Below are 17,394 nucleotides of genomic sequence, written 5' to 3' on the forward strand. Positions count from 1 at the left end.
CGCCTCTCTACCTCTAGGATCAGCAGACTAACAGAGGTGTGAGCCCAGAGCTCCACCTGACCTAGACAGCTACAGAGTCCTATGGGAGGCAGAGCAGGCCATGCCCATCTGGCCTCCGGCCAGCTCAGATGCACTCCCCAAAAGGAAAAAGGTGCCATCTGGTGTTAGACCCACACATGCCAACCAGAGGAACATGTAGGGAGCAGGCTAGGAAGGGGACGTCCTACCTGCCCACTGCGTCGTAAGAAGTCCCAGAGCCAGCAGGCGGGCCCAAGACTGCAGGGGAAAGAGCAGAGTCCAGCTTGAGCCTGTCACACACTCGCAGGAGTACACACGCACAGACATAGACACACACGTACACACACAGAGACATAGACACATACACACGTACACACACAGAGACATCGACACACATACACACATGTACATACACAGAGACATAGACACACACACACATATACACACACAGACATAGATACACATAAACACATACATACATGCACACAGATACGCATACACAGACACACACACACATATATATATATACCTAGACACATACACACACACATATACATGCATAGACACACATACATACATGCACACATAGGTACACATACATATATACACACATACACACATAAACAAACATACACATACAGATACACATACACAGACATACAGACACACACACATACTCAGACCCACATGCAGACCCCCCACATGTGTGCAGTTATCCTTCACAGGGTCCCGGGAAGAGGCAGCGCAGAGACACCTACTTTCTTCCAGGCATCCCCCCGCCCCTGCACACATCTCTCCTGTAAGTACTTTGTTCTAACTGGCGTCTCCACTCTGAAACAAGCCTGGGGTGGGTCTGGCCCCTGGTGAGGCCCAAGATGGCCCCTCTGCAGGGAAATGGCCCTGGGCAGAACCAGGCAGCCTGCTTGTCACGTCTTTAATACCAACGAGGCACAGAGTCCACCCTGGCAGACCCTGGAAGCCCCTGCTTCCCACACCGCAGGTCAAATCACCGCAGCCACTGGAACGGCCGTGGCCTCGAGGAGCTGGGTCCCACACTGACCTTATCTCCTCCTCTGGACTATGGTACGTCCACGTCACAGGCTCTGATACAGGCTCCAGCAAGTCGCAGTGGGAAAGGGCAAAGTCTACTTTCACCCGGGGGTACGGGCTCACCCTGCTGGCCTGTCAGGGGACATCAGGACATGGACAGATGAACTCTGTGCATAGGTGCTGACCATACCAAGGAACGGGACCAAGTCAGTCAGTGGGGATGCCAAGCCATTGGGAAAATGAGATGGTTAAAGTTGACGGTGCCAACCGGTGCTGGTGCAGGCACAGAAGCTATGCGCCTTCCCCCACTGTGGGCATGGGCAGGGGAGTGGCCACTCAGAGGAGCAGTCTGACAGCTCCTAAAAAGCCTGAACACAAGCGGCACCATATAAGCCAGAGGTCCCACTCCTGAACAGACACCCAGGAGAAAGGGGCAGTGTTGGCACAGGGTGGCACAGCCGCTTGGTGGAGCACTGCCCGGACCCCCCAAAAGGCAGAGCTTTGTCATGCTTCCACACGGTGGCCCCTAAGGAAACCACACTCCATGAGGGGAGCCCACTTCTGAAAATGCCCTTACAGGCAGGAAGCAGACAGAAGCAGCCAGGGTCCCGGGGAAGGCTACAGGGTGGTGCTTAGGGATGCAGCCTCTGTTTGGGGCTCTGAGATCACACCACACTAATGGTGTTGGTGGTTATATAACTCTATGAATATTCTAGAAACCAGCGGCCGGGTTGACATGGCTACCCCAGTGAGACTGGGGTTCCAGTTCAATAAAGCTACTAGGAAGATGGTCTAAGATGGTGGGTCAGCGTTCACAGTCAACAGGGCCTGTGAGTGTGGAGTTCTAGGTCCTGGGTCCAAGGGGCAGGACGGAGACTCTGCCCACACTTGGGCGTCTCTGATGCACCACCTCAGGCTGTCAGGTCCTGCAAGGGGGCAGCCTCAGCCACATGTTGCCTGCTGGTGCCATTTGCCCCGGCGGCCACTCTGACTCGGTGCCTGGTCTCCCTAGGGAGCCTTGCAACCTTGCGACCTGCAGCCTCTGCCTCACACGGTGGTTCATGTCTCAGGCCTTGGTCAGGCTCTAGCACGTGTCACAGAGGATGGAGGAGCTGGATCCTCTCTGAGACACCCTCCCCCACATCCCCCAGTGTCTCCAAGCGACCTCGGCCAAGCCCTTGGAACACTTACCGCCAGGTTCCGAGAGGAAATCTCTGCTCTGTAGCTCCGGACATCTTCTAGGTCCAGGGTGGCAGTCAGGACCTCCTGGGTGTGGAAAGGAGAGACAGTCACCATTCCCACATGTAATACAACTGTTGTTCACGTGAGCTGGTCACATCTACGCCAGGGCTGAGCACCTGCCGCCCCCAGGGGTCCAGGGAGAGGGGCCCAGCGTCTCCGCCAACCTGAACTCTGCTTTGCTCTTAAAAGATGTTATTTTCTGGGGCTGGAGAGGTGGCTGGGGGAAAGAACAGGTGCTGTTCTTCCAGAGGACCCAAGTTCAACACCCAGCACACAGCCTCAGGCTGCGGCTACCTCAGCAGACTCCCAAGCATGTGGTGCTATTTTGGGACACTGTGGAACCTTTTGGAAGTGGAGCCTTGATGGAGGAAATGGGCCAGTGGGGATGAGCCTTGAGGTTTTACACCCTGGCCCCACTTCCTGTCGGCTCTCCTGCTTCCTAACTGTGGACTTGATGTGGCCAGACACCATGCCCTCTGCTGCCACGCCCTCCCCACCACGGCAGGCTGTGTGGAACTGTGAGCTAGAATAAACTCTTTTTCTCCCAAAGCGCTCCTTGTCAGGTGTTTGATCACAGCAAGAAAATACTTAAAAAGAAAACTATCAGCCAGGCGTGGTGGCGCACGCCTGTAGTCCCAGCACTCGGGAGGCAGAGGCAGGCGGATCTCTGTGAGTTCAAGGCCAGCCTGGTCTACATAGTGAGTTCCAGGACAGCTGGGGCTACAGGGAGACCCTGTCTCAAAAAGACAAAAAAAGAAAGAAAGAAAATTATCCAATACGGGGCCAGCAAGACGGCTCAGAGGGTAAAGGTCTCGCTGCCAAGCCCAACAACCTGAGTTCAATCCCTGGGACCTTGGGAAGCAAGGTCACTCCCAATCCTGGTCCTCAGCTCATTACCACGTCATCCAGCGAGAACTGTGTGCCCTGGGCGAAGACGTTGCCGTTCATGGAGATCATGGCACAGCCGTCGTAGTAGAGGCGGTCACCGTCGCAGCCCTTCTGGTTGGCCAGCAGGTAGATGCCACCATTCTGAAAGAGGCATGGGTGATGGTGGGGTTGTCGGTGCTGGTGCATGGGTCACCCCCGCCTACCAGCAGCCCCAGTTCAGAACACAGACCGCCATTCCCCACATGGTCCCAGAACGTTGTCATTGGCTTCCAGCTCCGACAGACATGGGTCTCAAAGCCCCATGCTAGGATTTACAAGCCTTTGAAAGGTCTTGTAGAGCAATTTCTTGAGTTGAAAGGTTCCATCCTGGAGGGACATTCCTTAAGACCCAGGAAGTTCCAAGGGGAAGCTCCTTGAGACTCAGAAAGTAAGCAACTCAAAATCCCCAGGAAGTCCCTGAAACTGACATATGCACAGGGCCTCAAGTGTATATAAGCCCAAAGAACTGCCTGCAGGTTGTACAACAGCTCCAGTTTCCAGCTTTCCTGACCTGTCACTCATGCTGGGGTGGGTTTTGGTGATGAAGCTGACTTGGAGTCATTTCTGCTCCTGTAAGTAACCCCTCACATATACTCCTGTAAGTAACCCCAATAAACTCATTGGTTCATCAAGTTCAGCTTTGGTGGCAGCCTGACTTTGGTCTGTCATTGGTTCCCTATCTGGGGTGAGTTGACGTTTGTTCACGTCTCCCATGATGCCAGGTGTCAGAGAACATCACTTTTCCTTCCCTACAGCCCTCGGCGCAGTGCCATCATCCCTACAGGCAGAACTGGGGTCACAGCAGCCAGAGTTCTGGATGGAGTGGCACAGAGTTCCAGGCCACCAGAAGCACCAGTGGCACACAAGAGGTCTGTGAAGGCCGGACATTGTTCCAGACCCCACCGTGTCCTTTCCTAACCTGGGGCAGTCTTCCTGCTCCAAGAAGGACATGCAGCTCATTCCACTGTGTCCACATGGCCAGCAAGTGGCAAGTGCAAGTTCCCGTGCGTCCCCCTGACAGCCACGGACAAGGTACATCCTGGTTCCCCGTCAGCACAAGTGTCAACAAGCCTGCTTATCGGGGTGGCTGTTAGGGCCACTGATAAACGAGGGTGGCCATCCAGATTCTTCATCAAGACAAAGACCTGGCAGGCTTTTTCTCCCCCTGGCAAGGCCCCCTCTGGCTGATGGGTCCAGACCGGTTTAGTTAAGATCAAGACCAGTTGTGGACATATCTCAGCTTGGAGCTGTGGCCTATCAGCTTCTTTGTTTAAGTTGACCGATTCAAAATTAGGGGAGAGAGACCTGCCTTACACCAGCAAGAACAGTTAAAAGACCCAGGCGCCCTAGAGGCTTTGGATTTCAGTTTCTGAACCCCATCTCAACTTGTGGGGATCCTTTCTGTGTGAGTATATGTCTTTACTTTTAATAAAGCTTGTTGCCTGTTATATCTGAGATTCTTCCTGTCTTTAAATTTTTTAATTGGATAAGGAAATGAACCCAATCAAGCCCTCTAGACAGTAATAAGGCCTGGGAGAGGCGGGGTATGACTCTGGAATACAGTTTATGCACTATGGGTGGCCCAGCCCTGCTCCAGGGTTCCTGATTGAGTCCTGTGACCCTGCTCCAGCCACCCTACCCAGTGCCCACCTTGGTGGTGGCCATGGTTACCAGATCCACCCTGGCGTGGGCTTTACGCAGCACATGGTGGCTGCCCGAGGCATTGGTGATGATCTCCACACCGTCCAGGCCCATGTCGATGTGGGGGCTGTGGGCAGAGGCAGGTAGAGGGACACATGGACTCCTGTGGCCCCTGAGCCAACCCAGAGGATCTCCATGACTCAGACTATGACCCCAGGAGGTTTCAAAGTCGGGGTCTTCCCACTGGCCCAGGTAGAACACAGGGATGGGATGGCACAGGTAGCCTGCTGACCTGTGTGGTGTCCAGAGCTCCTCACAGACCTCGCTCCCAATGCAGGTGTCCTGGGTGGCCAGCACCGCATCTCCAAAGGGCACAGTTTTCTGCAGTGGAAAGAAAAGAACACCCAAGACTCACGGGCTGCCCGTGGGGCTCTGCACTGGCCTCCCCAGACATCAGGAGACATCCATGAGAGCTGCCATATTGTTACAAGTCTCCCGTGGGTCCTTTCTCAACCAGGAACATGCCCAGCCCACTGCTGTTGATCCCCAATGCTCTCCTATCTTCCCATTCATGACCACAGCTCACTATGGCTACAACATGTTCTTTAAGTTTCCAGGGGCACAAGCCGCCGTCTTCATCTCTCATTACGTCTGTTTATCAAGCGCTGGTCTACACAACGTGCAGCACCCAGTACTTCTCTGCCCCCTAGACAGTCACACCAGGTAGTGTTCTCATCCGCAGTGCAGAAATGAACTGAGTGGTGGGCATTATGTGGCTCCCAGCTGCCAGGACCAGGGCGCAGAGTAGTGGGGAGAGGTAGCACACACCTTTCATTCTAGAACTTGGGAGGCACAGACAGGTAGAGCTCTGTGAATTCAAGGCTAGTCTGGTCTATATAACGGGTTCCAGGCAGGGACAGAGTCTCCCTCTGTAGATGCCACCCTGTTCCATCAAGTCACTGAAACTAAGGTGTGTGACACATTAGCTGTGTTAGTGAAATTAATGATGAGCAATCTCAGAGGACAGTTCAGTCTCCTTAAAACACATGACACCTCTAACATGGGCTGGATCAAGTCCACCATGGTCACTTGCTGCTGGACTTCCTGGGGAGACATAAAAAGTCTGTGCACTCCACATAGAGACAGACCAAAGGAGGGTTCCCTCCAAGCCCAGCTGGGTGAGACAGTAAGTTTACTGGGGTTGCTAACAGAAGCACGGCGGACTTAAAGAAAGATACACTTCCAGGATGTTCTAGGGGCACTGACAGCATCGAAGAGTCACACCGTGGAACGGATGACCCAAGAAAATCCGCACCACTGAAGGACCCCTTGGGCAGCGCACGGGCTCTGCCGGAGTCCTATGCCAGCCAACTGCTTTGTTCTTATGTAACCTTAGGAACGGAGTCCTACACCAGCCAACTGCTTTGTTCTTATGTAACCTTAGGAACGGAGTCCTACGCCAGTCAACTGCTTTGTTCTTATGTAACCTTAGGAACGGAGTCCTACGCCAGTCAACTGCTTTGTTCTTATGTAACCTTAGGAACGGAGTCCTACGCCAGTCAACTGCTTTGTTCTTATGTAACCTTAGGAACGGAGTCCTACGCCAGTCAACTGCTTTGTTCTTATGTAACCTTAGGAACGGAGTCCTACACCAGCCAACTGCTTTGTTCTTATGTAACCTTAGGAACGGAGTCCTACGCCAGTCAACTGCTTTGTTCTTATGTAACCTTAGGAACAGAGGGGTTCCATGGGGATCCTGAGATGGCTTGGGAGCCTGATTGGCCTGGGAACCTCTGCCCCTTCCACACAGGTCTGTTCATAGGCCCAGTCTCCTGGGGACTTGGGTGGGTGATCACAGGAACCGTGATTCTACATGGCCTCGGACGTGTTCAACCTGGGAGAAAACAGCTGTTCTGTTTTCTGCACCATCTCTTGAGGCCAACAGCATAATGTTTGCTGAGTCAGGTCATCACAGGGGCCCAGAGCACAGCCCGAGGCTCTCAGAGGGGGTTCCCCAACACGCAGGAACTCAACTCTATCACCAACGGTAGGATGACAGGACAAGCCCATGCCCTTTCCTCTGCTCCATCAGCCACCAACAATGTCAGAGCCTGAACTCCAGGTCTGCCGAACAACAGGAAGCATGAAGCTTGGAGGCATGTCACCACCGGTGCGCTGTCCGGGCTGGAGCAGGACTAGACCGTCTATTTTGTAAAACTGTCTGTTCCTGAATCCAAGTCTATTTCTGCCCAGGGCCGACTCCTGCAGCCTGGTCTCCAATCGGCCAGGCTGAGCAGGACCTCCCAATGATAGCCTATAGCCCACTCTGCTCAGAATGGAACCAGCACAGCCCAGGCAGGGGGTACCGTGAATGTGTCACTCACGCATACCCAATCCCTGGGTTGTGACGGTTAGATGTCAGCCAGCCATTGGGGCTTCCTGTCACAAGAATCTCTATCCCTTGGGAGGGGACCACACCACGCTGAGTCTCCTTCCCAAATGTCACCTGGGCCACCCCTGTCAGTGTCAATGTACTGGCCTGAGCTGGTCCTCCTTCACTTGCCATGGATGTCCCCTTTGTGCTTCCTATCTACACAGCAACGCATTGTTCAGTGACTTAACCCAAGGGTTCTGTTCTCCTTGGCCCACCCTCAGCCTGGACTGGCAATGAGGGACTGGGAAAGGCGTACCTGCTTTGTCAGGTCTTGTAACATCTGTGGGAGGAAGTACTCTTCTGTTTGCCTGGTAGGGAAGAAACAAAGCATAGCAGAGCTAAGATGAGGCCCCGGGAACCAGGAAGCAGGTGCCCGCCCTCAGGCTGACACAATGCCCAGCTCCTGACTGCTCTCCCCAGAGGCCAGCTGCCCATCCACACAAAGAGTGTGCTCGTGCATATTGGAGCCCTCTGCTTCCTGGTGTTTTCTGAGAGATCTGGGTGGGGGTTAGTGGGAGAAGGTCACAGTTCCCAGAGAGAAATTAGGTGGGATTCCTAACCTAGAACAATCTAGGCATTCATCCCACAGACACATCCACACCTACATCATCAGCAAGACAATAGTCACAGTCCACAGCTTGCTGGACAGGTGGAGTGCTAGCCACACAGTTCTGGTATGGGAAACCCCAAAGATCTACTCCAGTGGCTTCGTTGTAAAAACATTAAAAGCTAATGTCTTTAAACAAGCTGTACCAAGGTGAGAGACTTAGACATTTAATGAGTGCTATTTCTGTTCTGCTTTCTTAGAATTCACAGGAGCCTGCAGGCACAGTGCCAGTGGCTCTTTCACTTAAGCAACATGCTAGAAGTTGAGGAGTTTAGCGGACAAAGCTTCCTCTCCCTCCCTCGGTAAAGCAGGGAATGAGAACGAGATGCTCCTCAGTTCTCCTGGTTCTGAGCTGGGTGCTGGGAACCCGACTCAGATCCTCTGTAAGAGCAGGAAAGGTTCTTAACTGCTGATCCACTTCTCCAGCCCCTGGAAATGACATTTCCGTAGGTAGTGCCCATACCAGGGCTTATAACGTCCCACAGGACAGCCAGCAACCATGAATTCTATCATTTAATGTAATTTACAAATGTTCAGTATTGACGTACCATTCTTATACCTTAATCATCTTATAATTGATACACACAAGTACTATCAGAACACACCCAGGGCATATAGAAAAAAACCCTCCACAATATTAAACCAAGCCAAAACAGAAAATAATAATAGCAATAGCAATGATAATAAATCCTAGCATAATGCTGGCATCAAATTCCAGAAGAGATCAAAGTTCTGAACAAACATTAATGAATCCAAGTGTAATATCCTACATCTGCTTGGGACTTAAGGTAGGTACAAAGATTTGCTCTCTCTATTCATCTTGACATATGTGAAAAGGCACTCGAATTAAACATTCATTCTCAATTTTAAAAACTCACAGTAAAGGCCAGGCATGGTAGTGAGTGCCTTTAATTCCAGCACTCAGGAGGCAGAGGCAGGCGGATCTCTGTGAGATTGAAGCCAGCCTGGTCTACATAGTGAGTTCCAGGCCAGCTGGGGCTACAGGGAGACCCTGTCTCAACAAAGACCAAAAATCAAACAACAACAAAAAAAACCCCAAAACCAAAACAAAAAACCTCACAGTAAAAATAACTAATGGGACTAGAGAGCTGGCTCGGTGGTTAAGAGTGTGCACTGCTCCTGTAGGACCTGAATTTGGTTCCCAGCACCCACGGTGGGCAGCTCACAACTGCCTGTAACTCCAGTTTTAGGGGATCTGGTGCCTCTTCTGGCCTCTAAAGGGCACCTGTAGTCATGTGAACACACACGCACATACACACACACAATTTAAAATAACAAAAATAGGTCTTTTTGAGACAGGGTCTCCCTGTAGACCCAGCTGTCCTGAAACTCACTATGTAGACCAGGCTGGCCTTGAACTCACAGAGATCTGCCTGCCTCTGCCTCCCGAGTACTGGCATTAAAGGCTTGCACCATCACCCCCGGCCCAAAAATAAGTCTTTTAAAAAAAGAAAAAATAAAGAGTGGTAAGACATAAATCTGATGCCAAATGGAGCAACTCAGAGCTTTTTGATTAGTCAGGAGAAAGGCAAAATGGTCATTATCCAAGACCTCTGCTCTCGGAAGGATCTAGAACATTAGTGTAGAAATGCTGGCCAATAAAAGTAAAGACGAGCTGAGAGAAGTCAGGTCCCATCATGACATTCGGCAGGACAAACAAAGAAAACCAACACAGTAACACGAGACCGGAGAATTTACTAAAGCTGTCTGACATAGGAGCAACACGGAGAACCCAAAAGTTTTCCCATGTCAACGGTTAACCTCAATGTACAGTGTTAAAGGCCCCATGACAACAGCAACAGGCATGTACAAACACCGCTGAAACAGAGTGGGGGTTTCCCAGACTGGGGCAGCTTTGCCCCCTGGGAAACACTTGGTAATGTCTGGAGTTATTTTATTTATCTAATTATGTATTCATTTATTTTGAGTCAGGGTCTCACCATGTAGCCCTGGCTGGCCTGGAACTCACTATGTAGACCAGGCTAGCCTCCAACTCATAGAGATCCACCTGCTTCGACCTCCCAAGTGCTGGGATTAAAGGTGTGTGCCACCACAGCAGGGTTTTGTTTCATTTTTATGTCTGTTTTGTTTTGTAACCCAGGTTGGCCTAGAACTTACTATGTAGCCGAGGATGACCTTAAATTCCTGATTCTTTTGCCTCCACCTCCCAAGTGCTGCAGTGACAGTGTGAGTCGCCCTACCTGGCGTTCGTTAATTCTGGTTAACGAACTCTACCTAGAGGCCATGGATGCCTTGGGTCAACGTACACTGCACAGCCCCTCAAACAAAGAACACAGGACTATTTGCGATGCAGCGTCCCTCCACCTAGAGTGACCGATGACTTTACTGACTGATGACTGAGATCTGATGATGGGTGATCAGTGCCGAGGCAGCCGGGAAGCAGCCATGGCTGAGTGGCAGGGACAGACCCTCCACGCCCTGTGGCTCTCCTCTCAGCCGAGGCTGTGCCATGAAGACATTTACTAAACACCCAGTGCCGGGTCACGGGCTGCACTGTGACCGAGCACCTGCCACTCACCGGCTCCTGGACCAGGGGGTGAACCATCGCAGTTCCCGGTAGTTGCCTTCGTTGGCCAAAGCCATCTTGGGCCTGATGAGCAGGATCCTCCTGTGGCAGGGGACAGGGCAGCTCACTTCAGGCTCCGGGGACAAGCATCCCGTTGTGCAGGCCACACACCACAGAATGGGGTGAGCCTACAGGATCACCTCAAGACCAGGGCCCTGAGCAAACCTGCTTTCTCCTCTGGGTTTCAGCTTTCTGTTTGCAAAAAAGGGGTCCCCTTGGCGCCATCCACCCCGACAGCTGACTGTGAGGGAGTCTGAGGCACGGCAGGTGCCCGTGCTGGCCACTGGTGACTGGAGACAGTGAGACCTCCCTCACCTAGTCGCCTAGTTCATCCTCCAGCCCAAACCCAGCCCACCCTCCCGCTGACAAGGATATGTCCCCAAACCCTACCCTCAGGCCTCCTCCTACTGTGGCTGTGGTGTGGAGGGGGGTTGTGTGTCAGAGGAAGATCACAGGAATTGCCGTGTCGTGTCATGCTCACTAAAGGCACCTCCTGGGGGAGGCCTCTAGCACGCGGCCCCCCTCAGCTCCGGGCACAGGCAGACTGGCCACCCTCCAGGGTCACCTACCAATTAAGAAAGATGACTCTGCAGTTGTAGCGAACATTCCGGTGCATGACAGGCCTGCAAGAGGGAGGGAGAGAGAGATATGTATCTGCCTTGTTACAAAAGCTGGTGGTTCAACGGAACCACATATTCTTTGGTGGTGGTAGTTGTTGGTGTGTGTTGGTGTGTGTGTGTGTGTGTGTGTGTGTGTGTGTGTGTGTGTCTGCAGGTACGCAACCATGCAAGCACATGTAGAGGCAGTGGTTGGGGTGTGTGTGTGTGTGTGTGTGTGCAGGGACGCACACACGTGCGCGCGTGTAGAGAGAGTGTGGGGGGTGTGTGTGTGTGTGCAGGTATGCAACCATGTATGCACACGTAGAGGCCAGAGTTTGACATCAGGTGTCTTCCCTCATTACCCTCCACCTTGCTTTGCAGCCAGGTCTCTCACTGAAGCTGGAGTCCTCTGTGTTAGCTAGATTGGCTGCTAGCAAAACAAACAAATGAACGAAACCCAGGGACCCTCCCGTTTCTGCCTTCCAGAGCTGGGGCTGCAGATGCATAGCACCACACCTGGTTTTCACGTGGGTCTTAAGGACCCAAGCTCAGGTCCTGTTGCTTGCACAGCAAGTCTTTTACCCACGGAGCTGGCTCCCCAGTCCCTAGATGCTCAGTTCTGATATGAAGCTTCTCGGATCATTGGAGAGAATCCCAAGGCTCTTCAAATCAAACTAAAACATGAGTCGAGATAAGGGGCTGGAGAGATGGCTCAGTGGTTACGAACACTGGCTGCTGTTACAGAGGACCCGGATTTTCCCAGCACCCACATGGTAGCTAACAACATCTGTAACTCTAGTTGGGAATCCAATGCCTTCTTCTGGCCTCTATGTGCACCACACAACACAGGTGCCCTTACATACATGCGGGCAAAGCACTCACACACATAAAACAGAAATAACTACTTTTTGTAACAAGCCAAAATGCTTGTCTCCCAGGTGCCTAAGCTCAAAGCTGGTAGAGATTCTTCAAGATGAACTGTCTCACACAAAACGGGGGCCTCATCCGGGCATGCCTGTCATCCTAGCACTCAGGAGATCAAGGAAGGAGGATGGGGACTTTGAGGTCATCCTCAGCTACAGAGGATACAGAGTTCTAGGCCAGCCTGGGATGCATGAGACCCTGTCTCAAAAAATGAAACCAGTAGTTAAGAGCACTGGCTGCTCTTGAAGAGGTCCTGGGTTCGGTTCCTAGCACCCACATGGAGGCTAACCAAACCAGGTGAGATGTCCCAGCATGCTGAGGAACATTTCACCAAGCCCGATGGCCTGAGTTTGATCCCAGGGACCCACACAGTATAAGGTAAGAACTGACTTCCCAATGTTATCCCCTGACCTCCACACACATACACACACTGGGACATGTGCACACAAACACAAAAATAAATAAGCAAATGTAATGAAAAATTAGAAAAAATTTAAAACAAAACCACTCAAACCAACAAAAATTAAAACCAAACAAACAAAAATAACTAAAGCAGGCCTGTCAAACAAAAACAGAAACTACCAGAAAATGAGACAGAATGTCACCACTGGAAATTCTAGTTTAACAGCAGGCTGCAAGGAGACATTGTTCTTCTCTATGGGAACAGGTTGTGGCCTTTTATATACAGTGAAGCTCCCCAAATAATAAGGTACAAAGAGATGTCAATGAACACCCCGCTACTTCAAAACAGTGTACAACTGACCACCAAGCAGGGAAAATGTCCAACTTGGAGACAGAGAGACGGCTCAGCAGTTAAGAGCACGGGCTGCTCGTGCAGTGGTTCCACACGGCGGCTTACAACTGTCTGTAACTCCAGTTCCAGGGGATCCAATACATTCTTCTGACCTCTGCAGGCACCAGGAATGCACACGGTGCACTTAGATATAAGTAGGCAAGGCACTCATACACATAAAGTTGGGGGAAAACAGCCAAACTTCATAAGCAAAAAAAGCAATAAAGGGCTGGAGAGATGGCTCAGCAATTAGGAACTCTGGCTGCTTTTGCAGAGGACCCAGCTTGGTTCTCAACACCCACATGGTGGTTCACAACTGCTTTTAAGTCCAGTTTCAGGGGATCTGAAGTCCCCTCTAGCTTCCATAGGCATTGCACACACACAGACACACACACATATCCACAAACATATAATAAAACAATAACTTTTAAAAATAAAAGCAAGGCTGGGTGTGGTGGCACACACCTTCATCCCAGCACTTTGGAGGTTGAGGCAGGTGGATTTCTGTGAGTTCAAGGCTAGCCTGGTCTATATAGTGAGTTCTAGGCATGCTAGGGCTACATAGAGAGACCTTGTCTCAAAAAAACAAAAAGAACCCCCAAAATAAATAAATGAGGAAAAATATATAACAGCAAAATAAAAGTATTTTAATTTCTACAATAATGTTTTTCTCATTATCCACCATGCTAAGGTCTTTATTTTGTTTCGAGAGCCAGTTCCCGCTCCAGTGGTAAAACCACTTGTCCCCTCCTCACAGGAGGATGATCCCAGAGGGAGGCTTCAGTGGCATGAAGATGTAACTCTTGGTTTGCTCCATGGAGTTCAGGAGACCCAGAAAAATGCTAGACGTCAAAGGAGGAACATCTTCAGATGTGATTCTGAAGGCAGTGAAAGTGGGATTGCAGATTCCGAGTCCACAGAGAAAAGCTGGAGAAACGTAATGACGTGATGGCTGGAGGGAGGGCTTGGTGGGTAAGGCGCTGCCCACGTAAGCCTGACCTGATTCTGAGCTTTGAATGTTCATAGAGGTAGAAAGTGGGTGCCGACTCCACAAAGCTGTCCCTCCACATATGCACCCCGGCACACACCCCTGCACACGCTCCCACAATTATAATAAAAAAATAAAAGTTATATGACCCCATGCCTCAAAAAACAAATAGTCAGAAAAGAGGGCTGGGGTGTAGCCCCAGAGTATTTGCCTAGCATGTACAAGGCCCTAGGGTCAGTCCCTTGTAGAAAGAGAGAGAGAGAGAGAGAGAGAGAGAGAGAGAGAGAGAAGTCCAGGTTGACTTAAAGCATTGTGGGGTGGATGGGGACAGTCACAATGCCAGGACCATCCTCCGGGGACTGCTGTGACATTAGAAGCTTCCAGTTCATGTACAAGGTGGAGCTTCAAGGTCGGTATGTCCCCGAGGAGTGGCAGAGTCACCCCAAGACCCACCATGATGAACGTTGTATGACTGGGCCCACACCTAACTTCTATTTGTGCAGAGTGCGCTCATGCGTGCCTGGGACTTTCTAGAATCCAAACACTGAGTGCTATTCTGGGGGTAGTGCCACATTTGAACAAAACCTTCTTTTTTAAGACTATTAGCCCTGGCTGGCCTGGAACTCACAGAGATCCACCTGTCTCTGCCTCCTGAGTGCTAGTACCCAAGGTGTGCACCACCATGCCTGGTAAAACTCATGTTCAACACGAAGGCTTTGGCGTCTCTCAACACACAGACTCCCTGGCCCTGGAGGGAGTGTGGGATGCAGCATGCCTTGAATTCACCCTTCCTCTGAGCCCCGCCTTCTGCATGCTCATGCAGGCACTACATCCCCACGTCACAGATGATGTTCTCGGTGATCGGAGAGTCCAGGAGGGCTGCCAGGACTTGGATCGAATGCAGGAGGGTGTCTGATTCATGATAATGATCCCAACAGCCATAGCCACTGCAGAGAGAGGAAGCAGGCTGGTGAGGGGACAGAGCCCGTGGCCATCAGGTGAGAAAGCGCCCGAATGGCCCAGGTACCATGGTCTTCCAAAGCCTCCCGGACAAGGCTCTGGTGGCACTGTGGTCAGGTTTGCTCCAGCCACACACCCTTGACGGTCAATGGAGGGTGTCAGGCCCTGCTGCACTGAGTCCTCCATTACTCTAAGGTGCCTCTCTCACATCAACAACTCACTGTCTTTAGCTTACTTTATTTTTTGCCTTTAATGTGGCCCACATCAAAGTGATCTACAAGAAAAAGACCCCAAAGAAACAAACCTGGGCCCTCAGGAAACCACCCTTTACCCAAGGAAGGCCACAGTGGGCATTCGGAATGCCTGCCCACAGCCACCCCCAAGTTTCTTGCTATAAATACTTGTGGATTGATTGGTGCCCCCACCATCCGCTGAAGTACCTTTAGGCCTGACCTGTCGATGTGAACATGACCTTATCACAGTTTCTGTGGTACCAGGGATTGAACCTGCAGCCTGGCACAGGATAAGCATCTGTCCTCCACTGAGCCACACCCCAGTGAATACGACCACGTGCTAGAACAAGACTCTGCAGATGCCATGATGGACAGCAAGATGAGACCACCCTGGATGTCCCGGGTTCATCTACATGACCAGATGGCCTGGAGTGATGCGGCCACAGGCTAAGGGATGCTGGGGGTGGAGGTGGGGGTCCCAGAAGGACCATCGCACAGAGCCTTCAGATGGATGGAGTGTAACCTGAACAACACTCACTTTGGACCTTTGGTCTCTCAGGCTGTAAGAGAACAGACCTGTATTTCTATAAGCAACAAATTTGTGACCCTCTGTGGCAGCACCAGGAAATTGCCATAATGCTCTAAGATGGTTTGGTCTAAGCAGTCAGATTTCCAACAATAAAATGCAGGGTATTTGTAACGCAGGTTCAAACCATCAAGTTCTTCTTCCTAGCCGACTGCAACGTGGAAGGCATGCTTTACATCACTTTCCTTGTCTGTAACCCTGGAGAAGCACCCCAGGGCAATAGCCTTGTTCAGGCTCACGGTCTGAGGGAATACAACCCACAGCGCTGGAGAAGGCTTGATTGGCATGGCTCCATGGCTGCAGGACTTCGGGGCGGCCCACTCGTGGTCCAAGAAGCAGAGGCAGGACAGAAGTGGAGCCTAGCTATGCCTCTCCAGGCCCCTCTCTAGAGAGCTACTTCCTCCAGGTGGGCCTCGCCTACGGAGACTCTGCAACCTCCCCAAACAGTACCACCAGCAGAGGACCAAGTTCAAACACACGAGTGTACTGGGGACATTTCTCATCCAAGCCATAATACCAAGCAAACCCCATACACCGTGAAGGAACACCCGCCCTGACAGGCAAGTCTTTGGCATTTTTAGGGTCTTGAAATACATTCCAGGGTCCAGAGAGCTGGCTCAGCAGTTAAGAACAGTGGCCGCTCTAGCAGAGGATCTGGGTTCAGTTCCCAGAACCCACAGGGCAGCTCACAACAGTCTGCAACTCCAGTTCTAGGGGATCCAATGGCCTCTTCCAGCCTCTGTAGGCAGTGCATGCATGTGGGGCCCATACATACATACAGGCACACACTCATACACATAAATATGGTTGTAATTTCAACCATCCAATCACCAGTGACCTCTAATCCCAGTGGCTGGGCGGTAGTGGGTGAGGCAGTCTACGGCAGGGGCTGGTCATTAACGCCTGGGTCCCGTGGCTGGTCTCTGAATCTACAAAATTGGCTCAGAAAAAACAGTTCAGTTTGTGGGTGAGGGACGCTAGGTCAGCCCAGGTGCCTCTTGAGGGTGGGGGTTGGGCCAGCTTGGGAAGAGGTGAAGGGATGTTATTCCTCGGCTGCCTCAGTTTCCTCTACTGCCCACGTTTGCAAATAGTGGATCGTGTGGACCCCGCCTGCCCCTCCTCATCCCCAAGCCGCTAATAAAGTGGTTTGACTGCCTCCCAAAATAATAATAAATAAAACATTTTTTTTTAAATGACGGGCCCAGGATGGGCATGGTGGTGCATACCTTTAGTTCTAGCACTTGGGAGACAGGCAGATCTCTGTGAGCTCAAGCCCAGCCTGGTCTACATAGTGAGTTCTACGCTACCTGGGGCTATAGGAAGGCACTGTCTCAAAAAAATAAAAAGAAAAAATGACAGGCCCAGACTTGGGGGAGACAGAGAGAGATGAACATGGAAACCCTGAGGGTGGGCCAGGGGGTCCAGTGATGGTGCAAGTCTTTTATCATTAACTTTTAAAAAATTTATTTATGTATATGAGCATATTACCTGCATGTATATAAGTGCACCCTTTTGTACAATTCCTGTGGAGGTCAGAAGAGGCTGTCAGATCCCTGGAACTGGAGTTAAGAATGGTTGTTAGCTACCATGTGGGTGCTGGGAACTGAACACATGTTCTCTCCAAGAGCAGCTAGTGCTCTTAACAACTGAGTCATCTTTCCATTCCCATATATATGGTATAATTGGGTTTTAGTTCAATACTTTGTTCTGATGTGGTTTCCTCTCCATCCACAACATGCACCAACCTCATATCATGCAGCAGTACCATAACATATAATTGACCA

The 17,394-nt window shown here is 51.2% G+C and overlaps 1 protein-coding gene across 1 annotated transcript in view; it reads right to left on the reverse strand.

Annotated features, from left to right (window-relative positions):
• Nucleotides 1-17,394, reverse strand: part of Nadsyn1 (NAD synthetase 1) — a gene marked incomplete in the record, with an annotated part of 41,976 nt that overhangs the window by 16,358 nt on the left and 8,224 nt on the right. Inside the window, 10 exon segments of the mRNA XM_029567285.1 lie at nt 185-276; nt 1,079-1,200; nt 2,260-2,334; nt 3,208-3,339; nt 4,888-5,005; nt 5,171-5,259; nt 7,569-7,620; nt 10,480-10,569; nt 11,097-11,150; nt 14,662-14,778. Coding sequence (XP_029423145.1) covers nt 185-276; nt 1,079-1,200; nt 2,260-2,334; nt 3,208-3,339; nt 4,888-5,005; nt 5,171-5,259; nt 7,569-7,620; nt 10,480-10,569; nt 11,097-11,150; nt 14,662-14,778 — 941 coding nt within the window.

This window comes from Nannospalax galili, unplaced genomic scaffold (assembly GCF_000622305.1).
Source record: "Nannospalax galili isolate Female #2095 unplaced genomic scaffold, S.galili_v1.0 scaffold1261, whole genome shotgun sequence".
NCBI classification, from domain to species: Eukaryota; Metazoa; Chordata; class Mammalia; order Rodentia; family Spalacidae; genus Nannospalax; species Nannospalax galili.